Genomic DNA, 24,944 nt, shown 5'->3' on the forward strand with positions numbered 1-24,944 from the left:
AATAAGGATTGATTGAATAATTGGTTAATATCGGTCACATATTCGCCCCGATTACGAACCCTAGTATGTCAGCAAAATCAAATGATGATATGTGTTGCAAAAGCGTTAAGGCTGCGACTGTAGGATTGTTCAAAGCATTACGAACCCTAGTATGTCAGCAAAATCAAAATGATATGTGTTGCAAAAGTGGAAAGGCTACGACTGTAGGATTGCGCAAAGCAAAACTCTATAGAATTCGTGCATCATTGCAGCAAAAGTGTCACCAGTACTGGCCTGATGAGGGAGAAGAGATGTTTGGGAAGGTGTCCGTCAGTGTTAGAGACACGATACAGCACGCTGACTACACGGTCAGGAAGTTTAGCTTGAGGAAAGTGAGTATGTCAACAAAGAGTAGTAAGTGTGACAATAAATAATTATCTGTAGAGTGGTGCCTTCTTTATAGGTAATTATATCGAAGAGCCTACAGGTTCGACATGTCAGTATTGCGCAGTACACGTGTGTATTACTGTTGTAACGAGGTGCGGTGAAATTGGGATTTAACGTCGCTTCCAAGATTATTGCAAGTACATGCAAGTTTGTCTGTGTGTGTTTGGCTGCTTGTACTAGTCCGGACTGATGCCGATTTATAGTGGTAGCTCACTGAGATATCATGCCACAGTTTAACATGAATACTCCACTCAGACACAGTATACTGACTCCGAACCGACCAGTCCTTGTTTGAGCCCCTTAATCCCGAGCGCCAGACATGGTAACAACAAGTACCATTTTTTAACGTCTTTTGGTATGACGCGGCCATGGATCGAAACCCGAACCTTCCGCTCTCCGGGCGGACGCTCTACCACTAGACCTCGGAGGCGGTCACTGTTGTAACGAAAGTAAACATGACGTCAACAGTGGCATATATATATATATATATATTGCATCAGAAACACATGTATTCTGTCAACACTGATGTAGAGCGTGTGAAAAAATGTATCCACGTGTGCTTCGTGATTTTTCATTAACCTGCTCATCCAAGGGAATAGAATTTATTGATGCCAGACTTCTTTATTATGAAGAACATCACCTGATGAAGGAGAAAGCATACACTCCGAAACGTTGTGTTCCTTATAATAAAGAAGTTGACATCCATAAATTCTCTTCCTTATGTGTATCACTTTTAAATGCCTTTCAAAGACTTGCTCATCTATGACCATATACCATTAAGACTAATCATTAACACGATTTGTCATTAACCAAATGTTGCTGTGATGATATGTCTCACTTGCTTTTACCTCTCCACGCATAGCGTATCCAGCATGTAGCTAACTGAAATCAGTCGTGCACATCTGAAGAATGGTATTGACCTTAACACTAACGGTTACTATTTTTCACTTTTCAGTGAGTAGAGGACCCTCATTCCGCCTCCGTTTTATATCAAATTAACTGTTTTAATTCCTATATGTGTAGGAAGGATGCAAGGCGCGGTCGGTGACACAGTTCCACTACACAGCGTGGCCAGACAAGGGGGTCCCAAAGTCGGCTTGGTCCCTTCTGGACTTCCGGGACAAGGTCATGAACGTCCGGTCGTCCGGTGATAGTCCAGTCGTCGTCCACTGCAGGTAAATACACGCTTCGTTTTATGTGAAGGATAACCAATTGTAAGAATGTCTCAAAAGATCTATTCATGAGACAATTTTTATGTTACACCTTACACATGTGTACTCGTATAAGCATATGTTTTACCTTACGGCGACTGTTGTGAAATTTTCCCTGAATCGAACTGCGATCACCTTGACATGATCGCGGAAGAGTCTCAGTGATGAGGCTATTTTCACGATGCTGCTTCAACGATCATATAATCAGCTGATGGTTTTAGTACTCTAGAGCTGGGTTATGTTTACGCGAAACTCTTTACCCACACATAACCTTATCTACCGACCGCCTCCGGGGTCTAGTGTTAGAGCGTCCGCCCGGGGAGCGGAAGGTCCGGGGTTCGACCCCTGGCTGCGCCATACCAAAAGACGATAAAAGATTGTACTTGATGTTACCCTGTCTGGCGCTCGGCATAAAGGTGCTAAAACAAGGACTGTTCGGAGTCAGTATGGGGTATTCTGAGTGGGGTATTCATGTTAAACTGCGGCATGGCATGGCACTATTAATCGGCATCAGTCCGGACCAGTACAAGCATCCACTCTCTCACACGTGCATGCACGTCGCTATAAAAGTGCAATAATCTTTGACGCGACGTTAAACCCCTTTTCACCTCACTTTTACTGATCATGAGTACTCACTGGGGTTCGCGAAGATAGCTTCTTATTCCCTTTTCAATGTTCAAACACGAAGCTGTTTTTCGCCGTTTCGTTTTTGCTCATCTAATTTATATATGTCCTTTTTCACACTTAGAGTTGTTAGCTCCTTGTTCTTCTTGTTCTGCGTATTTCATATTCTCATCCGGGGGAAATACTCTTTTATGAATATCGATTGTACATTGATTGAACACCACGTGGATATCACGGCACTCTATGTCACGGTCACGTTTAACACGTAATGGTTCATTTACGATAACGTGTTTCAGCGCTGGGATAGGACGAACGGGTACGTTTATAGCTCTCCAGTATCTCAAGGAAGAAGCGGAACTCAGCGCCTTGCAGGATGTGTACACGTGTGTGTGGAGCCTCAGACATCAACGTGTCAATATGGTGCAAACCAAGGTGGGATCAGTATATCTTTAACCCATCTTCCCGAGGCAAGAGAGTTAACTGACTTTAAAAGTCCAGTTTCCACCCTTGCCGAACTAGGCTGGAATTACTGGGCTCGATCGTAGCGCCACCAGTGGCTATTACCAGTTATGTCCCTTCTTAGCCTCTCCTATGGACCAATCAGATTCCACCGCTCGTATCACTTGCGTTTGCTTCACACAAAATAGTGGCGCCCAGTCATCACTATATTGTGATAAAACGGGCCTTACATCGCGAAATGCATTAGATCACGTGAGCACCTTGATTAAAAACATGAACAAATCGGAAAATATCTTCTGACAACGAGTTTGAGGTGCACATGCTTTGCAAATCCTGCAATCGACCGAAATCTGCATGGGACTCGCTAGTCCAGCCAAAATGTAACTCCATAATACCAGCCTAGTTCGGCAAGGGTGGAAACTGGACTTTTATAGTCAGTTAACTCTCTTGACTCGGGAAGATGATCTTTAATCATAACCATACATTCTTTAACTACAAACACACAATCACGCGAACGATACTTAATCCGGGCAAAATATATGCAGGTCGTAGGCATCCGGTATAGATGATGGATGTAGGATATCGCTGATTTTTAGAGCAAAGGAACATAACTCTTACCAACATAATAAGACAAGATTCGCGGATTATGCCACGTGTTGTAAGAGGTCAACTACCAATTTCACCATGCATATTGTTTGTTTTAAGTGATATGCGATACTTATATTAATACACATTAATGTGGTGCCGTATATATGTCTGTTCAGAACCAATACGTCTTTATCCACGAAGCTGCTCTTGGGTCTTTGATTTCAATGAAAGGCGTGTCCTCAGTTGACAAGTTCCGTCAGCAGTACGACAGTCTCATCAGTGACCAGCAACGTTTACAGAGGGAGTTTCAGGTAGGTTGTGCTGGACCAATAGAAAGATTGCATTAAGCTAACATGGAGGGTAAATCTGGTTGAAATAGTTCATATTTGTTTAGATACACGCCATTACATGTATGCACCATGACATCATCGTAGGGGATATTTTATGTAAGCTAAGGATCGAATCCTAGATTTACACCAAAGCGTTAATCGTATATTGCTTGAATAATTGTAATCTCTCCCGCATCAAACTGACATAACGCGATGTTACAAACATACCAGACACAGCGGCGTAAATCTCAGCTCAATCACTTATCTAACCCTATCTGTTTTCTGGGATGTAGACCCTCCAAGACTACCCGTTCTGTGACTCTGAAGGAGAGTACAGCAGGGCACTGAAGAACAGTGAGAAGAACAGAAGCGACACGATATTAGCAGGTAGGACAACGCTCTTGAAAGCCCAATTATTGTCCTGTTTGGGTAAACCGATATGAACAGAATCTGGTAATATTACCGCTTCGTTTTTGAAATACAGAATATTTGGAACATCAATAGTCGGTTTCAAAATTTGTTTGCTGCTGGGAATCGAACCTGGGTAGTCTTCATGGGGCGTGTTGACCGTTAACCACCCCTAAGTTATTAGTGGAGTAATCTTTTACACTTGCGGTATTAGATTTGACATACATGCTTAGAATCGTTGTGTCCTTTGTTTGATTAGGTGATTCTTCTCGAGCAATCCTGATGCCACGTGCTGAATATAACGACATGGGCGGCACGTACATCAACGCGGTCTTCCTACCCGTGAGTATACGTAGTGGATGTAGCATCAGTGGATGCGCTCACCTGTTGTACGGTCATGACTAATACGATGATATTAAACCGAGTATGAGACAGTTAAATACACACTAAAAATAGTGTTTTCTATTAAGTCTTCAGCTTTACTTCTGCAAATCCGGTTGTTCAACAGATTAGCATCTACTCGTAATTTCAGTTTTTCTTATAATTAAGCCTCAGCTTCATAACAACTCAAACGAGAATCTATCATTACATACGTCGATAAAATACAATCAGTGAACTCGAACTCATGTTACAGTTATCTCAATGATGTAACGTTAACCTGACAGAATCGTTCTCGACATCGCATGCCTCGAGCTATAGATAACTCGACGTGTAAACTATGTTTGCTTGTTGGTTGTTTAGCGACGACAAGGGTTGGTTACTGAAGATCAATTTCAACACGCATCTTAACTGGTGTCTGTCTATTCATTGACCCAGTGGTTTTAAGAAAGAGTTTTAAATTTTGAAATTACATACGAGTTGAAAAGAAACCTCCAGTCATATTACATTCAGGTGTTCGGCGACAGTCATTGGAATTTCTGAGTTCGAGATTATGGTTATTGCTATTTTAAATATATATAGAACACGCTGCAGCTAAATAATACGATATTGGAATACATAATTCCTGATATAATAACGGTTTCGGATTCATTCCTACCATTGCATCCAAGTCCTTTAAGTTATATTATTGTTTTTTTTATCTGAATTGGCTTCGTAGCAGTTGGATAGGGGAGGTAACTGACAATTGATGTATGTACACTACAGGGCTGTTATTAATTAAATTATTACAATGTTCGTTGACTTCAGGGCTTCGAGAAAACTCAGAAGTTCCTCCAAACCCAAACTCCCCTGGCGAACACAGTGTTCGACTTCTGGCGCATGGTGTCCGACTACAAGGTGGCCAGGATCATCATGCTGGATGACTACACAGCCAAGGACGAGGTAACAACATCTCAAGTGTAACACAGCAGATGTAGTCTACAAATTAATAGGCGATAATTTGAATGTTCTGTGTGCATCGGAGAGCGAAAGGAATTCTATCAAAGAGGAAAAAGATATATTGTCACAACCTGTATGGCAAAATACGAATATAAGAGTCGGGATGTAATGTGTCCCCAAAACAAAAATGGTTCCTATATAGTAGTATTTATAAAAAAATTACCTGCAAACGAGTTACTGCACTAAACGGGATATAAAGAATCATTTCTTTGCACTTTTTTGTAAACGCGAGAAAAACAAACCTTAGTGCACATGTAATGTGAGTGTGAAGTTGTGAAACATGTCTGGAACAACCTTGCAAAATGGATCAAAGACAAAACTGGAAAAGAACTAGAATTTTCAAAATTGACAATTTTATAAGGATATTAAAAAAACCCGAAATGATGTATTAAATCATATTGTAACTGTAACAAAGCAAAACATAAAAAAATCAAACATTTCCGACTCCATACTAAATTTCCAACACATATTACATCGACAGAAATATATCATATTCACAATGTAAATACACACAGTTCATGAAGTTTGGTCACTCTGTCACCACCTATTCGTGTAAACCCACGAACTTACATAATCCAAAAAAGATCCCTTAGCATCCTGACACTGGAATAGTTTTGTTTGTTTCTATCCATAGATATACTTGAAACTTGTATTGATTAAAGATTGCATGTGAACTATATTCTGTAAACTTCTTGTTTGTGTACTGCAAAAAGAAGTAAAAACATAAAGAAAATAATAAGATAAACATTCCTTGTTTATCGTACAATGGAGATGTCTGTTGGAGATGGCTTATAATTATGGAAATGTTTTTTGTTGCTTCTATTTAGTGTTGATGCAGGTTACCTTTGACCGATGTATGATGCAGATACCGGTTTTTGATGTTGTGACCCATGTGTTATAAAGTGACTGCTGTGTGATACAGTGAGCTGTGTTTCAGGATACTGCTGTGTACTGGCCGGATGTACACACTCCACTGGAGATTGGACCTTTCCATGTGAAATGCATAAACATTTCCAAGAATAGTGAAATCGTCTTTCGACAGCTGGAACTAAGAGAGGTTGGGTTACTACGAGATATAGCAACTTTTACTCTACATATAATCCTGTTATGACACAAAACTTTTACTTAGATCTCCGTAGGCTACACCGATTAAAGCTTCTATATTTTTATGACAAACGTTACAACCTATGTAATACTCCTTCACTACATGTATAGGAACATGCGCTATACTGTGTTTCATGACGAAAGGTCAGATTTTGCCTCCAGATTTAGACGTGGTGTATAAAAATACAATTGCAATCCAAATATAGTCCATTTCAATGAGTCTGAATGAGTATGGTTTAGTGCCGCTTTCAGCAATATTACATAAATATCATGGCGAGGGACACCAGAAATGGGTTTCACACATTATACCCAAGTAGGGAATCGAACCCGGGCTTTCAATTTGACGAGCGCCATGTCAAAGAACTACCAACTCACATACGTATTGATGTTCTTTTCTTGATTTTCCTTCTTGTTTGAGGAACAAAAATACAAGCGTCCTAAACACCTTCACAGTTCATGATACGTCCTGTCTGTGAGTGCAAGTGATGAACCAAAGCGAAATTTACTGCCGAGAAAGCCCTTTGAGATATGAACACTGGATTCACGTACGCATCTTTCATATGTTAATTTCAAGGCTGCACATTACGATGTTGCGTGTTTCAGGACGATTCCTCCATGAACATAGCTCATTACACAGCCAGGTTCTGGCCAGAGGGAGGCATACCTTCACCGGATTCACTCCTGCAGTTTGTGCGCATGTCGGAAGTCACGACCACAAGAGAAAAATCTCCGATAATAGTACACTGCAGGTGGTGATTTATTCATTTATATATCCCAAATATTAAAACAAAAATGTAACAAATGCATGTTCTCAGTATCAAGAGTGCTATTTACTCACTGAATAGTGGCTATGTTACTCTCAACGGGAGTATGGTGCTGATGGGTATACAACGAAAAGAAAATTTGTAGTCACTTTTGTTAACCCAAGGATTGTCGGATACACGTCACAGAAATACTGATGTGTTTCATGCAAATACTGGAACATATGACTCTATATGTATATGCACGGTTGACTGTAGGTCCGGGGCAGAGAGAAGTGGCCTCTTTTGTGCAGTGGCGGCCATCTTAGAGCGAGTGTCGGTTGACCAGACGGTGGCTGTTCCTGTCGTCGTTGGAAATAACAAGGCTATCAGGAAGCATAATATCCCCAATGTGGTAAGTCAGAACAGTACCGCTTGCAAAAACAGTATTTTGTTCATTTATTATTCTTTTACCAAGAACAAATCGAGTGTCGGATAAGGCAATTCTTTCCCACCACCAAAAGTATGTTTTTATTCTGTTTTAAGTCCCAGTATACGTTGTGCTACAAGATGGTTGCCGAACACTTGGCATCAGAATCAGTCTATTCCAACGGCGTAGATGTCAGTGAAGATGTTGCCGATGAAGAAGGCGATGAAAATGTGTACTCTAGCATAGAGGAACCGATCTACTCAAACCAGTAACAGGACGGAGGGTACTGCTACAGAAAACCTGAAAGGAATGTTAAAATAGTTCCTGCGATGTTACTTTATTCAATACCACGTGTTTCATGCGACATGTTTTGAACGTGAAATATTTTGCCTTTTCGATACAAACATGTTATAAAGGACACATTGTTGGACAGTAATATTCTTGTGACAAGAATATGTTTTGAAAAGTGAGATATTTGTTGTTAAAGTATGTTGTTATTATTATTAGTATTATTTGATGCCATATGTTTATGCTTTTTAGCTGATAATCAACTAGATTCCCATAGTGCTCAGTAGACATAAAAGAGAACTAAAGAGCGAATTGTGGTTAATATGTCAAACGAAATTGAAAAGTAAACGTTTACTGTTATTCATGAAAGTGTATTTAAATATAACAAGTGATGAAGATATCACTCCATGTTTCATTGTTCATCTAGACTGTTGACATATCATATTAATATGATTCTTAAAAATACATGCACTGTTTGTTTTCCATTCAGGGAGCTTCGACAATTAGGGCATCCCTTACAGTACACTTTCAAAGCTTTCAATTCATGAGTAATGTTAGGTTCAGGGCATGGTAGAGTTATTATTTATACACATGTTTTCAACAGCAGCTGGAACAAATAACATGACAGCACAAATCAACAGGACTATTTGTAATGATCTTAAGTCTGATGATATTTTATATTCTAACCAGCGTTAAGTATCTGAAATGGTCCCAATTCCCGTTTTACGCCTAAGGAACACGTTAAAGTGTCACGTAAATGGGAATAAAAAAAAACGGGTTCCATTTGTCATGACTTCATGATGCCAAAATATACGTAAACGACAGATGACATGGATAGAAAATTCCGAAACTACATTCACTGAACTAGGTCTGGTTTCTGTGATTGTGTTGTCAGTTTGTATTTTTTATTTATCCCAATTAACATGTCATCTGTAGTAAATCCTTGTATATAATTACCATGTTACTATTCTTTGTCGACAGGAGTTGTATAATGATTATTAAGTTGTTCTTATCGTGATATGGCTGAAACATTGCGGTGCGATATAAATTTTAACTCACGCACGCACTCACTCTTCAGCATTCCACTCACCGCCCCTTTCACAAGTTATTTTTGCACACTGTCCCTTACAGTACTTTTGAATATACATGTATGAATTTGGTGCTGAGGTCTTGCCTGTAAACATGAACAAAATGTTCCTGTTACCATCTGTGTAAGCTTTTTATAACGAATAAAACATTATTTTATTCTGTCTTGCCACATTGTTTTCTTGAGGGCTGATGCGAATGCAGAAGACTAGATCACAAATTGTGTTCATAAACTGACGCGGGTGTTGAGTTAGCTTCGTGTGTAAGGCAATGCGACCATTTCAACGTTTATGTTAGTAGTACAAAATGTGGGCCTTCATACGACTTTATGCTTCATCAACTTACATGCAGGCGGTTGGGTGGCCTAGTGGTTGAAGCGTTTGCTCGTTACGCCGAGTTAAGACCGAGTTCGATTTCCCACATGGGTACAATGTGTGAAGCCCGTTCTGGTGTCCCCAGCCGTGATATTGCTCGAATATTGCTAAAAGCGGCGTAAAACCATTCTCACTCACTCATTCACTTTAACACATATGCTTGACCTCACATTGAGGGAGGGACATAATGAACAGGTTCGTCCGACCTTAGATACGAAAGCAAAATGCAGAGACGAAATTCGGCATCCGTCCGACATCTTATGTCGATTTGTCATCCCTCTACATAATATATAGGAAACGGTGACACGATTCCATTCTGGTCAGATGATCTGGTGGTCTGGGGGCAACAATGGAAGGCTCATCTTAACAGGAGCTGCTGACAACAAAATTGAACGTATGGACATTTTCGCTTTTAACTATCGGTACGGTATAATATTTCACACAAATACAAATCATCTCTATATTTATAATGACATGCGAATATGGTATTTGTAGAAAAGTGACCCTAAGAATCGAAGAAGAGGATATTTCATGTGTTGAGTGAAATATGATGTTTCTATCATCGAGTGACGGGAGATAGGAGATACTGCCCGACTGGCATAATGACGGTTGAAAATATCTCCTTTCCCCCCGTCACGAGATGAGAGAACCATGATAGTTCACTATTTATTTTATACTTTTTGTGTATTTTTCTCCAGGAAAATTGAATTATTTCATTACAAATGTAAAACCTTGAAATGTAAATTTTCCCTACCTAACACACAGGGACGGTTCACCACTCCTTGTATTTGCAACTACAAAAAGTAGTTTCGTCTTAAAATATAAAGGGTCACGAAAATTCTTTGTCATACAATTCGATATGGTTATATACAAAATCAATTTTAGCAAAAAATATTCTTGAAAACTAGGGGACCGCTGTTTGAAGCGAAAGAATTCATATCGGTCAAGTAACAAAAATGGTGCTAAATGAGAAATTAACAGTTTATAACGAAACATTTTCCAGATAATAACAAACGGCTAGAAGTGATAATAAGTCCATCTGTCATAATTTTGCCTTGTCAATGTGGAACTAACGTAAAAACAATTTGTGTACAGGCTTGACACTTACGATAAAGGGAGACAATTTAAGGCGAGTTAACTCTTGTATGACAATAGTTCCGTCAAGGTGTTATGTTCACTGCAGTGAAATATGAAGTGTTATTATTCACTGCAGTGTAATGTCAAGTGTTATGTTCACTGCAATGGAAATATCACTTTTCTCAACTTCAGAAAACTAAGTCTTTCACACTGAAGTATATAATAAATGAATAATAAGCAAATGTGTGTTCCATGATGAGAGTAGTTTTAGTCAAAACACATGTTTTGAAAATAATAGTTTAGAAAGTCTGTTGATGATATGTTAGTTTGAGATAACAGTTCACAGAAAAATGTGTCTCCTTCAATACTCCGAACAGGTCCTTTCAAAATATACCCAATTCGCTTCCAGCTACACCACTCGTCTTCTGTTTGATTATGTCTACCGTGTTCATGTATTCACAGCTTGGGGACCATTTCTAATATTCTACCCATGGGTCGTCTGTGGCTTCCTATCCATTAAGATGTATATTACACTTACAACTCACGTGTCCCCTCTGTTGTGATAAACCAATCCTGCATGTGCCAATCTCTTAGTGACGGTTTCATCTGTTTCGGCCATTTCTTGAACGTAGACAGTCGTGTTTCAAACTGATTGAAATTGGTAGAACTGGATCTATATCCGACAGATAAGCTATCCAAGCATGATATGTTACTCTCAGTTCACACAAGCGTTCGTTTCTCACACCGGAGACCCGGGTTCGATTAAAGACAATGTGTAGAGCAGAAGCGACAGGTTAAACGTGTTAGACAGTTTATCCAATGGAAGTGGGACAGCGTGAACTGTGATGTGATGTGAAAAGTATTTCTTGAAAAATATCAGATTACTTAAAAGGCATTCTGATGAACTCTTATCCCATAATATCCGTAGAGGCTATTCCTTTTGATAGACGTTGGGATGTTGGACTATGTCTTCATGACCCAAATTTGTATTTTCGTCCACATGGAGAGGCGAGAATGTACTAGGGAAAATATTAATGGAAGTTAGAGACAATTTCATAGTTGAACATCATTATTATTTAAAAAGGGTGACCGCTGATGAAAGAGTCATTTTCTACATATGTTGCGAGCAGCTGAACAGCTCAACGAAACAGTCGTTGTAAGTCTTCTCTAGACTGAAATCAACGTTCGCAAGATGCTATAGACACCAAGTTCCGTGACTATGTGAAAGCAACTAAGCGGGTAATCGTCAAGCAAATACGCCTAGAGAAAGTTCCTGGAGATGATTTTGAAGCTGTTTGTGTGATCCAGCATATTTAAGTAACAGTTTGTACCTCAGGAGAAATATAACGCATCTCTCAGGTGAATATTATTTTGGTTGTATATTTGACGGGGAAGGAGAACAAGTTCACTCTTGTAACTTGTCTGAACATGATAAAGTCGTTCAGGTCATTAACACTGGCAAATTTGAAGTCAATGATGATCACATAATTGAAAAGTGGATTAAACTCGTTCGAGATAACCCCTCTTTAACACACGTGTCTGCATTTACTTCATCTCAATACCAATGTATACATGACCGTCATACACAATTTAAGAGAGCTCAGAGGATCGACGAGTAAGAACACGTGTTGTGAAAATGTTGCAATTAGAACGAGTGTTATATAATTACATGAATAAAATACTCCCATAAAAACGTCTGATTGTTTTGTGACTATTGTTTGGGACCAATAGATTTGATAAGTTACTCTCACTGGGTATTATGTTGCGACACATTTTGCTTTCTCTGATACATGATGGACGCAGGCTAGTTAGAGTTTTCTATTTTAACTCTCATAATAAAGTCAAGGCAACCTCATCACACGCCATTTGCTAGTTGTGCATTTGTCATCCACACTAATGATTGATGATCTGTCTCTGAGACAATCTCCCGATCGTACAAATATCTACTTAACTTTAGGATACACCACACCTTTGCTAAACACTCCTTTACCATTGTGGAATATGCCTTTTCCCTTTCTAGTAACTTCCGACTCACATATATAGCAAGACATTTCTCATCTTTTTGCTCCAAGATTTCAAAGAGCGCCATACGACTCTTGCTAAGACCTAAAACAGTTTTGTGATTGACATGTGGAGGACATTTCCAAATTTGACGTATCAGTGACAACAATGGCGTCTGATGCTGTTCCCTATTTTGATTTGTACCATATGCTCCCATGTTTTGTGACACCGGTGGGACAGGATACGCTCTCCTTTGCGCGAACACCTGGTATCATCACTATTTGATAGTGATTCATAAACACATGCTCATGATATAGTGGTGCACTCGACTCAGCCTTTGAAAGAGATTTCTTATGAATATAGAAAAAAAAGTTTTATCGCTGTTATTTATACCAAAAACAGAAGTGTTAAGATGAACTGTAGAGGACGTAACATGTAAGCGACACAGGTCCCCAGTTACGCACACAAGTGACTAAAAAACTGAGAGGGGTCACTCATGGGCTCAATTGCCTTTCCATGGACAAAGGATTTTTAAAGGCTGCACAAAAACGTGTCTAAATGTGTTATATCATAATAAAAAAATATAAAAAGTACAGTTATTGATAGTTTAAACAGTTATCGAATGACAAGATAGGTAATGTAAAGAGAAAAAAGTGAAGGGTCATTGTTGTTTATAAAATTGTGCGAAACGTGAGCAGATTAGCCAGTTTTAGACAGCAAATGTATCCTGCAAGTGCATTTTTGTCAGAAAAATAATATTTGTATTTTCTGAAAGCTTATTAATCCTAGTGTTACGAAATATTGTCATTTTGGGGGCACATGAACGCAGATATGTTTGCTATCGCGTTTAAACATGTTTACTTTTCTTTGAAACTGCGCTTTGTCGTCTCGCGAACAAACGAAAAGCCACTAAGGGGAGGTAACTAATGCCTGACCTAATTGTTCAATCGGAACATCTGTCTTGTAACACTAACAGTTGGTCGAGAGGGTGCGTATGGAACACGATATTTAGCTTGAAGTTTCGATTTGTTTCGTCGTGGTAAGAACAAAGAGGAAATATATTTTAATCACGCATTTAGATAACAATTTACAATAGGAGGTATATATCATAAGGTGGAAGCAACATTGTTTAAAAACACTGTAAATACTAAGTCTTGACTTCCACTGATGTTCAAACAATGCACAAAGGAATTCAAGTCATGTTATGACTATTTCAATGGTACGTGATCTTCTATGGTACATGATCTTCTCGTAATTGAAGAATTTATACAACACTAAGCATAAATCTTCTTGTATAAATTCTGTCACAAAAGACAATGAATATGTGAACTATTTGTTTATCACAAATAGCCAGGGACGTGTGATAGTTTGAAACGTAAAACAAATTTGAAATCTGAGCAAAATTAGCCGTGACTGCGAATTTATCAATTTTATATAATATAATTTTAGTTTTTTATTAAAGCTATTAATTCATTCTAACCTCTTTGAGTGGCGTTTAGAAGTTGGAATGGTAACTAAAACAAAATTGTTAGGGATTAGCAACTTCTTTATTACAATTTGGCGACGTTTCGGTGTAGATTCTAACACCGTTATCAAGCAAATCAAGAAGTTGCTCATCCATAACAATTTTGTCTTAGTTATTAATTTATTCATTCATGAGTTACAACATATGTATATATACATATATCCTTTTTCTGGCACACGAACGCACCCGTATGTCATCGCGTTGAAACATCCAATGTGAGTAGTGTGTGCACAGATTTAGATGTTGTTATGAATAGTAAATGAATATCTAATGTGAGCAGGATGCGTACAGTGTATACGTATCAGATATTGTTATTGATAATAAATTAATGTTCAATGTAGGCAGGATAGGCACAGAGTATACATGTTATATGTTGTTATGAATAGTAAATTAATATTCAGTGTAGGCAGGATGTGCACAGAGTATACATGTTATATGTAGTTATTAATAATAAATGAATATCCAATGTGAGCTGGATGTGTACAGAGTATGCATGTCAGATGTTGTTATCAATTGTCTTCTTTATTTTCTACGTGGCCGTTATGACTTTTTGTGTCCGTTTTGACTTTTTCCTGTCGCCTTTTTTACTTTTTCCTCTCGCCGTTTTGACTTTACCTTTTTCGGTCGTTCTGATATGAGGCCGTTTGGACCCGCTCCCGTTCGCTGTGACATATACACATTACATAACCACAGCTAATTATTCGATTGGTTCCAAATAAACGTGATAAAGAAACGAAAGTCTGTCGACTTTTTACGGATATATGGAAATTTACAATGCGTCTACCAAAAACGGAGATAAATAACCCTTCCAGAATGCCGACCAACACTTTCGAATATTTTTTGAGAGTGATGTATATGTCGAATCTGCCTGTGGTTTTACCAAGATATAACGCAATGCAAACTAATTCTGAAATATGTATAAATCTGCATAAATAGTCGATTAGTTGGTATTCGGAAATAAATATTGACAATATTCTGGTATGTCATCCTCTCAAACAATTTACATGTAGCTGTTCCTTACATGTGTCAGAACTGTATGCACATTTATTAAACACAAGGACAGGATAAAATGATTCACATGTAATGAAATAATTATTAGCGATAATAAGACAAGAAACCATGGAAGCACCGACATCTGCAGGCCGGCAATTACATAATCGCAGCCGTGTCCACTTGTCTAAACTATCACCAATTCAAACACATTGCTGCATCTGGGGCGGTCGGGTAGCCTAGTGGTTAAAGCGTTCGCTCGTCACGCCGAAGACCCGGGTTCGATTCCCGACATGGGTACAATGTGTGAAGCCCATTTTCTGGTGTCCCCCGCCGTCATATTGCTGGAATATTGCTAAAAGCGGCGTAAAACCATACTCACTCACTCACTCATTGCTGCATCTGTATAGTCCATGCATACACATCCATTAATCAGGATGTATATACCCAAACACGCAAAACTAACCCGACTTATTCCATGACGGCCTGTCCTCATCTGGCCTACACCTCATATCGCCTACACTACTATCAAAACAAAGGCATGGCCGAGTGCACATCACACTTGTACCCTTATCCCTTAAGTAAAATGAACTCTTCCATCAAGATAACAAAGAATGTAAATGACTTTTGATACTGTAATTTCATTTTGTATATGAGATAATCTTCACAACGCAAATGTTTTCACAATATCAAATATCATAAATACACATGTATTATCATAGCACTGTTCAAAGGTCCATGTACTCAGGTAATTAATTCATATTAATGAATGAAATCATTAATGGGTTAATGGACAGTACCATTCTACACATTCTATATTCAGTGATATCCTACAGCGCACAAACCATGCCTGGTCGAATCCCCCAGTGTCTTTCTTCATGCTGAATCATCGCTGAGATATTGTGGGGAAATTTAGATTTGTCAACATCTATTGGTGACCTTTACTTGACATATAATTTTTAAAAGGAAATGTTTTAAATGAATGTTTTCAAACAAATAAACAATTGTTAATAATATTAACTAAATATAGTTAAGAATAACAGAAACTATATAGATAATAAATATGGATATGGATTTGTATTTTAATTTGCTTTGCCCACTAAAGATCCCAGAGATACCCAAACTAAACATTTTTCCCCAACTTATATTTTCTGTATTTTTTAGGGGATGCTTTTGTTCCTGAAACAGAAGAAATAATTTCTGTTGCTATTTGTGGTGGAGATGGTAGGATTTGGCGTTGTAATGAAGATAAATATGTTACCTTTCTTGCATTCTGTCATCAGGGGAGTGTATTATATATAGTTACGCAATACAATTCACCGAGTATTGAAATCTCATGTATTTCTTTAAGCATCTGGTCAGCTCCTTGTACCTGAGAATTAAGTGATGTTAAACTTATTTGTAACAATTTTTCACTCTTTGATATGAATAATATGTTTACATGTGCAAAACGACGCGACGTGATTCAGCCTGTTTTGGGTTAAGGCTTTGGGTGGTATCTTTACATTATTCAATTCGCCGACGTCATAATGTACATTCCCCTCATCTGTTTCATATTTAAACCTATGCATAAATAATCAGTGACAAAACACTCTCCACAAGACTGTATGACAAGAGAAATGACTTCAACTTTCCAAAAGTCTACTTTCCCTTCATATCGAGCATTCTTTCGATCCAGCCTTTGGTGCTAAAATTTCACAACTTTTGAGAAACAATTTCCCAGAGTGAAATTGTATTCTCCCGTTGCAAGGTTGACGCCTAATGTACCCAAGCACGTTGATCACGCTGATGTTCCTGATGTTTGTTTAGCAGTATATGCATGAACTACTTCGGGTCCTCACTGTACAGAAAAATGTGTGTTTTTGAAAAAATTAACCGAATGCTGACGCAAATGACATTATATTGCACCGTTGTCAGTCCTCCCAGTGCTGACCAATTAACACACGTCATAGCAACTGATGCGTCATTTTCCTGTTTAATAATATTATAGTCCATATAGGGTAAATGCTCGTAGATGGCTATTGTCGATGAGATGCTTGTTCAACGAAATCACCAAGCGAATGATAAAAGTCAGATGGAATGGTTTTCTACGTTCTGAAAGACAGGTTCTAAATATATTTAGTTAAGCCTTTTCTGGTATTATTGTTGTATATACATGCCTTGTCGAAGGCATTGGTCATCTTCGAGCGCTAGAGCAAATTTAGAACATGTTTTTCCTTTTGTGAGAATGAACCAGAATCTTTGATGCACGTTAAATAGAATGCCATTTATGAAAATAGTTTAAGTTCAATAAAAACCAGGAAGTATTGGCTATTAATGAAAAAAAAAATAATCTGATTATCATTTTAAGTAAAAGATATATTTCTATATTTCTAGTATTACGATGAAAAAAACAACACTAATCCCTTTCATCGAAATTTTGAAAAAATATATTTATTTTATACAATAAGATGTATATAATGTAATTATAACATGATGTATCCATTAAAATTGATAAACAGAATTTTAAAAAAAGTTGACATGTTTTAGTGTTTTAAACTGTTTATTGCGTTTATTTATTGATATTAAAATGCGAAGTTTAAGACTTGTATTGTAAACAAAGTTGAATTTGTAACAAATTGTATTGGTTCATTCAACTATAGATATGAATTTAACGATATAAGTGTCGCATTTTTCTGTTTTTTTTATTATCTGGAAAACTGTTTTTTACGTCGTGTACCTGTTATATGTTATAGTTTCGAACAAAACTCTCTAAAATCATGTGAATTGTGTAGGGCTTAAAAAAATAAAAAAATATTTGTCTCTTCTACCTTTAAAATCTGGCATATAATATATGTCAACGACAATATAGCGAGATATCTGGGGTGTTGAGGCTTATGGCTGCATACCAGTACACGCACGCAGCTTTTAAAATGTTATCAGCCTATTCATGAGCAATAGAAAAGCCCGAACTCTGGATACAATCTTCTTGAATGCACGCATGCTATCGACTTCTATGCAATGTGCACCGCCCGTGTCAGGTGCGCAACAACTCTCCATAATACAACTGCGGAGTATAAGTTTCACTTGGTCATACAGTAAACACCTGGTCGTCAATGTAACGACTGAGCTGAGGCAGATTGTGTTTACTGATGTGTACACGTACACATGCAGGTAGGTAGCATACACTGTACTTGTAGCAATAACCGTCTCTCAACTAGGTACAGAAGTCTTACATGTGTTTGTGGTCTTTAATGGTCGCGATATTTATTGCATGTCATCCTCATTACAGCGCGAGTTTCCTCGCACATTTTGTATTAAACATCCGGGACTATTGTAATACTGTCACACAACGAATAAACGTCACTTTCAATGTTGATATAGTGTCTACAGCTAGGTTTGTAGCACTCTAAATCCTTGGTAGGGTAAGCTAATCCACCGATCTTCCACTCTCTGGGAAGACATTGTTTCTACCACATGACAGAGGTAGTTAAATGTTCGGTTGAATGATCATGACATTATGTAAGTTATTAAGCTGGCACATAAAACAGTGTCAGTAATTGAATACAATGGTATTTCTGTCAGCACCATGACAGTATTACGATGCATTATGTTAATTGTTTTCGTCTCTACTCAGCTGACACTTCGTTAACGCGTCGTCGAATTCTAGCTCATTCCCAGTCACACTGATAGTGTGTATCTATTGCATGGTAAGCACATATGAGACTCCATTGGATATACAGACTAACATAAATGGTTTGTAAAGTTTACTAACCTAGTTAGTGAATTTCACTGTCCGCTCAGACACTAACATGTTAGTAGTATGTTTTATTAGGCGGCCTATCGTCACTAATGTTAAGTAGTAATCAGATATACTTTCAGTGTCAGCTTCCTGCATGTGAGCAATACTATTAGGCATAGAGTAACAACACAATCTGCAATCTCTTTATTTGTATTCCGTCCCGCTGCCACCCAAGCCACGTCTTTTTTCCTAGTCAATACTCATAGTCACCATTAGCTTGGTATATCTGTACGCTTTCATGTTATAATCAATATTGTACCAAGTTCAGTGTAAGTCATGGTGGTATATGTGTTATGCAAGTGCCTGTAAATCTGATTTGAATATCTAATTCAAATATATATATTATACATCTCATCCATACTGACTTATAGCCTGATATGAACTTTATCCAACATGTTTTAAAGGGGGTTTGTTTGTGGTTAAGTGGTGTTTAGGCTTTGCGGCGACAGTTCATTTAATGCATTTGAACCCTAAACAATTATTAGATCTAACACACCAAATATGCATGCCGTTAGGATTGAAATACATTCCTGAACATGTCTTGTGTATGTTTACATTCTTAAAACATTTTTACAGTGTGGTGTAAGTAGTGAATGATACTAACTTAATTAAAAGTTATATTTACTCATCTTCAGCATCTTCGTGTAATCCACCTGGCAAGATAGTAAATTCGCTGATTACTTACTTTCTGGCCGTTGTTACTAATTAAGTTAATAGAAATTACCAGGCTATTTTCTCACTGCAGTGTGTTGGCATAATATCTAGAATATTTAATTCATTCGTTCATAATCTGTCACGTCCGAATTAACCAGTTGTTGATAGTTGAAACCCCCATCTTCCGTGAAACATCTTGTGATTTTGGCTTTTTGACTCGTTCTTGCGACACACATGACACAATGGGACCCGTGTAACATCTTGTGATTTGGATTTCGTAACGCGTTCTTGCGACACATATAACACAATGGCACCATCCTGTGTCAAACTTCCAAAAGGGGCAAATGTAGGAGGTTAAATGTGATTTCTACAGGCACATTGTTGTTTCACAAAGTCCTTCAACGAGATGTGTTTTTCTGTTCATCGTCAGGATGAAGACACTATGTTACACCTGTAACAGATCCTTTCCAGATGACAGCGCCCTCTACAACCATACGCTGAAAGCATGTAAGACGTGCATGTACTGCAACTTCAGGTTTGACGATGTTGAAGATATCAGGAAACATATGAATGACAACCACATGAAGGTTTCTTGTTCCACATGCCAGAGAAAGTTCTTCCACCAGGGAGGCCTGGACACACACACGAAAAACAACCACAACCCGGATGGGAGAAAGAGAGGGGGTGGTCATCGGAGAAGGGGAATGCGATCTCGACCTCAACAGCCTTCGGCTAAGCCATCTGCAATGTCACCAGAATCGAATTTTGTCTCTGAAATGGAAAAATGCGATTATTCTGTGGAAAAGTTACTTGCAGATATGGTGCAGCCAGATCAATCAGTTCTCGAACGATACAGGGAGACCATCGAAAGCCTGAAGCTGTTTCTGCAGGAGAAAACAAAATACAGTGTGTCCGAGGTTTTCAAGGTATATACATACATGTACAAGTATTAATGTTGTTTTTCACCATGCAGGGGAATGGTATTACAATTCAAGCAAAGGGTACAACTTGTGGTTCATGTATTTTAAGACTTAACATTAGTTTTTAAGTGAGCAATGATAATAGAAACTAGGTTTAAAGTCCTCTTCTTTTGCATAGAGGATGTTCGCACTGGTGTATTTGTTCGATATTCGAATCAACACCTTATTGTAAAATGATAGATTACTTACTTTTACATTTGTGCATTCATGTTTTGATTCTAATCGGTATCTCCTTAATCACATTCTCTCAATTGATGCGTGTTATGGTATCGAAGGGGCCCCGTATTATTTGACAATTATTGCAGATATCTAAACTATCTCTATGCACTTTTGATGTTTGCCGTAGAAAAGACTGCCATTTTATTTCTGCTTTGAAAGTGTTGAAATCTGTTATCGATCGACTTGTCAATGATACCATGAAAGACACTATATGAATTGCATGACTCTCATATTTTGCTATACATATCACATATCCTTTTTCTTATTTAAAAAACCTTGTATGCCTTAAAATAATTTTTTTCTATAGTTAAATAAAATATACCCCTCGATCTCTGTAGCTATATTCGTTTTTTTGTTATTTTCTCTCAGGGAGGATCATTTGGTAAAGGAACTACAATCAAAGTTAAATCTGACATTGATATCGTCGTGTTCCTCAACGATTTCACCACAGTCGAAAAATTAAAAAATGATATGGAAAACATTCTACAAAACTTACAACATTACATTCAACATGATGAGTACTTGGCAGCTGCGACCGAGAATGTGGAACTGTCAGATCACGCCGTTCAGTTCTGTCTTAAATGCGACACGGGATATATAGACGTAGATCTACTTCCTGCAGTTGATGTGCTGCCCCCAGGTTCGTTGTACTGCTCGGAAACTAAGTCGATGAATATGTATTTCGTTAACCAATATACAGAATAAGGTTTTACCATCCAAAACTGGCTCCCACAGGAGATATCGCTTAGGTGGGACAAACGATATCTCCTTTGTAGATATCTCTGCAATGATCATGAATTGCATCGAAATGATTTGCAGACCATTGTGACGTCATTGGTTATCATGACGTCACAATGAATTGACATCACTAATGGCTCTGCTACGGAAGCTGTAAGCAGTACTTTTTACACTTAAGACACTGCTTATTACTGTCGGCAAACTGTAAAAAAATGGAAGAATGATGTTGGATGGTAAATAAAATCTCACCCTCGTGTCTTTTGATATCAATTATATCCACACTCGTTGATTTGTTTGATATCAAGACACTCGGGTGAGATTCTCTATATATCAAGATTAGTGTGTATGATCATGTATATGGTGAGATTAGCTGTTAATAAAAGTTACAAACCCCTTCCATATTCATAAGAAATCTCTTCTAAAAAATAGTCAATTTTACGATTCCGTCTATATCGTGAGCAAAAAGGGCACTTGCATTGTACTTGTAATTTTATAATTATAAAGAATCCGATAAGACATCAAAGGAAGTATGGGAACAGATGGAACATGAAACGCCTGACGTGAAGCCCTACTATTCAGCCAGCTTTTCACCTCAGCAGGTCGACTTCGTGAAACGCTGTCCATCAAGAGTGAAAGACCTTATTCGTCTTGTGAAGCACTGGAAGAGGGTAGGTTGTGTTTTCTCATGTCAGAATGATGAGATCTGATTGGTCCACGTGATCTTGATAAAATACTGCGTAACCTGCCTTGTAGGTTATTACGTTTCTCACCGGGGGAATAAATCTCTTATACCCCGCTGCGAGCAATACAGGCTGCACGTGAATTTCTGGGAGGCACAATAAATCCCTTATAACCCGCACGCTTTTCCGAGTCAATCTAAGTGACGTGACATAGCACAAGTAAACCACATCTCAATCGAACAGCTTTTTTCTATTAATTCCTTTACAATTTCACATGAAAATATGTTGGTAAGATAAATTCGTTGTAGCAGGATCACACGGGGTACATAGGGTTATATGCGTACCTCAGTAGGTTTTACACCCCTCGCCTCCGGCCCGTGATATAAAACCTTACCCAGGAGACATAAAACTGCACGTACCCCTCATGGTCCTACTACAACTTATAATGCCCTGATTATATTTGCAGATTGACGACGTCAAAATCAGGTCCTACTGTATTGAACTCATGGTGATTGACCTGTGGCGGAAATGGAGAAAGCCAGAGAGAATTGATATGAAGAAGCGGCTGCGTGACATCTTTCAGCAACTCTCATCCATGACTACAACACGTATCACATGGCCAGACGAATATGACATCAGAAAGTTTTCGAAAAAAACGTAAGAATGCATACGTGCTAAGTGAACTTATAGCGCACCCACACGGTGGAAACTGAGAGGAGCTTATAAGGTTTACAACAAAATAAGACGTAATAGTTCATTGTCAGGTCTTTCGGCATTGCACTGTCTCTGTTTTGCAAATAAACGGTTCGATGTAGAAGGACAAAGGAGAATCATATGGCCTATCAAGTACACACATTCTGGTGCACTTTATTTAAACACTTACATTATATAAAAATAATTGTACCATCAAACTTATTCGTCACAGAAAGTGTATGTTCCAAATATTTGATCAGGTTGTAAGGGTAACGAACAATATGATATAATCTGTGTTTGTTGATGGAAATTTAGTTCAGTCGTACTGACGTTTCCTGAGAATTATTTGTGCTTTTTTACCATTGTTACATGTAAAACGATACTTTAAGGACATTTCTAAGCCATAATATATTCTCCTTTATTGTGCATGCTTATGTAACGTTATTGTGATGGGGCCGCAAAATAGTAATACATTCAGTATCTGAAAACATTGACCACTTTCTAATTTTGAGATATGTTTTCCAAGTATGTACGTATTCTTTTAAATTATGTTTATTTTACCTTTTCTGTTTTCATAAACGAAAAAGACGTGGCAGTTGTGTCATGGACCCGGCAAACCCATTTATGAACACAGCACCCACTGCTGCCCAGGCGAAGACAGTTGAGGAGAAAGCCCGCATTGTTTACCATAAACTATGTGCAACGTAGGCGACCTGTCGCTTGAACTTACGATTAAACGTAGCAACGTACAGGTTACGTATAATCCCGTGTTTAAAGGCTGTTGCAGTCGACTTCCATGAATGAATAAGACCACTATGAATATGAAATATTTCTGTACTTCACAATGTATTTTTGAATTATATAGATACCACTTTACCAGTGGTTCGCATATTGTTTGTGCATCTCCGCTTCTTCCACTTTATTTTTAATCGGGCACATTTGTCACGCAGGTCATACGATCAATTGAATGTAAAAGCAGAATATCATGTGCGCGCATGGCAGACTTGACAATAGATTAAACACAGTAACATGTCCAACTGCAAAACTAATGGCAGTCTAGTAGGTACATGCGTATTTGTGTTTGTTGATGCCATGGTAATGATAACGGGTGCCGCCAGTTGGGCAGGATACGGTCACCTTTTCGCGAACACCTTGCATTATCACTATTTGATAGTGTTTCATAAACACATGCACATTATATACAAGTCATGTAGTCGGAATCGTACTATAGACTCTGCTTTATACAGATATAGAAAGGGTTTTGTCGCTTTTTTATTATACAATGTTTACTCTGCAAAATGATTGAGCTTTTGTGTGTTAACTGCTGCAATGATATTGTCCCTAACGGTTACATCAAAAAAGTTCGTGATCGGCACATTGTTACTGACAATGACCAGGAATACACCCTATAGTTTTTATAGTTCATGGTGTGGTTGTCCATTGTATTGTACTGGTTCGCCCTGATTATGTTTCTAGGTTTGTCAGCACCATACCCGTGCTCGTGGGTTTCACCGAAGTGGTTAACGTCCGAGACCTGCATCTAGGCTAGTGTCAAGCTAGGTTACATAACAAATGTGCCGTAAAACATTAACTGTTACTCCCTGTGAAATAGACACCACTTGGTATCATGTTTGTGAGTTTGATAGATTGATATGTTTACCTTGTTGATATACTTTTGATTTATAGTTGGTTGAAAATTTTAATAAAAAATACACATCATATTGACTTTTCATTTTTTGTGCACCAGCTCAGCTATTCCTATACCACTGCCTCATTAAGCTATACATTATACCGATGACAGACCACTGAGATATGTGAGCGTGCAATGTCTGGCAGTATATGACATTTATTCAACTAAACTGCAGGTTAAGGAGCCGTGGCTATCACATGTTTACTACGGATGCAATCTCATTTTAATACATAAGGCATCGTTTTCTTATGCCACAAAAGTAGCATGATCAACTTTTACAAACAGTTTCTGTTTCTGAGGTTCGTAATATATGCATAATACTAAATGTCACACGGGTGGTAGGACGGTCACTGCAGTCTGTTTTTGTTACATAATGTGACGTCAACCGATGATGGTGTCCTGCAAAAGCATATACTGTTTCTTCAGTTTGGTAATGTTTACAGGTGTTGAGGTGAATTGGGGTTTCACGTCG

The 24,944-nt window shown here is 38.1% G+C and overlaps 2 protein-coding genes across 6 annotated transcripts in view; both read left to right on the forward strand.

The window, feature by feature from the left end:
* LOC124153060 overlaps positions 1 to 9,232 on the forward strand; it is a 123,574-nt gene extending 114,342 nt beyond the window's left edge. For all 5 annotated transcript variants that reach the window (XM_048400022.1, XM_048400025.1, XM_048400024.1 and 2 more), the window contains 11 exons: positions 252 to 371; positions 1,450 to 1,601; positions 2,558 to 2,693; positions 3,485 to 3,619; positions 3,931 to 4,024; positions 4,305 to 4,387; positions 5,231 to 5,365; positions 6,360 to 6,479; positions 7,130 to 7,275; positions 7,546 to 7,681; positions 7,813 to 9,232. In XM_048400022.1, coding sequence (XP_048255979.1) covers positions 252 to 371; positions 1,450 to 1,601; positions 2,558 to 2,693; positions 3,485 to 3,619; positions 3,931 to 4,024; positions 4,305 to 4,387; positions 5,231 to 5,365; positions 6,360 to 6,479; positions 7,130 to 7,275; positions 7,546 to 7,681; positions 7,813 to 7,968 — 1,413 coding nt within the window. In that variant the 3' untranslated portion in view covers positions 7,969 to 9,232. The remainder of the gene's footprint in view (positions 1 to 251; positions 372 to 1,449; positions 1,602 to 2,557; positions 2,694 to 3,484; positions 3,620 to 3,930; positions 4,025 to 4,304; positions 4,388 to 5,230; positions 5,366 to 6,359; positions 6,480 to 7,129; positions 7,276 to 7,545; positions 7,682 to 7,812) is intronic.
* Positions 9,233 to 17,988: 8,756 nt separating this feature from the next.
* Positions 17,989 to 24,501, forward strand: LOC124153059 (2'-5'-oligoadenylate synthase 3-like). The gene is made up of 6 exons (XM_046526181.2): positions 17,989 to 18,190; positions 19,903 to 20,398; positions 21,041 to 21,311; positions 21,914 to 22,077; positions 22,556 to 22,746; positions 23,370 to 24,501. The coding sequence occupies exons 1-6, from the start codon at positions 18,018 to 18,020 to the stop codon at positions 23,488 to 23,490; spliced, it is 1,416 nt and encodes a 471-aa protein (XP_046382137.2). The 5' UTR covers positions 17,989 to 18,017; the 3' UTR covers positions 23,491 to 24,501.
* Positions 24,502 to 24,944: the final 443 nt, after the last annotated feature.

The sequence above is a fragment of the Haliotis rufescens genome, unplaced genomic scaffold, assembly GCF_023055435.1.
Source record: "Haliotis rufescens isolate VD_foot unplaced genomic scaffold, xgHalRufe1.0.p SCAF_2, whole genome shotgun sequence".
Classification (NCBI taxonomy): Eukaryota; Metazoa; Mollusca; class Gastropoda; order Lepetellida; family Haliotidae; genus Haliotis; species Haliotis rufescens.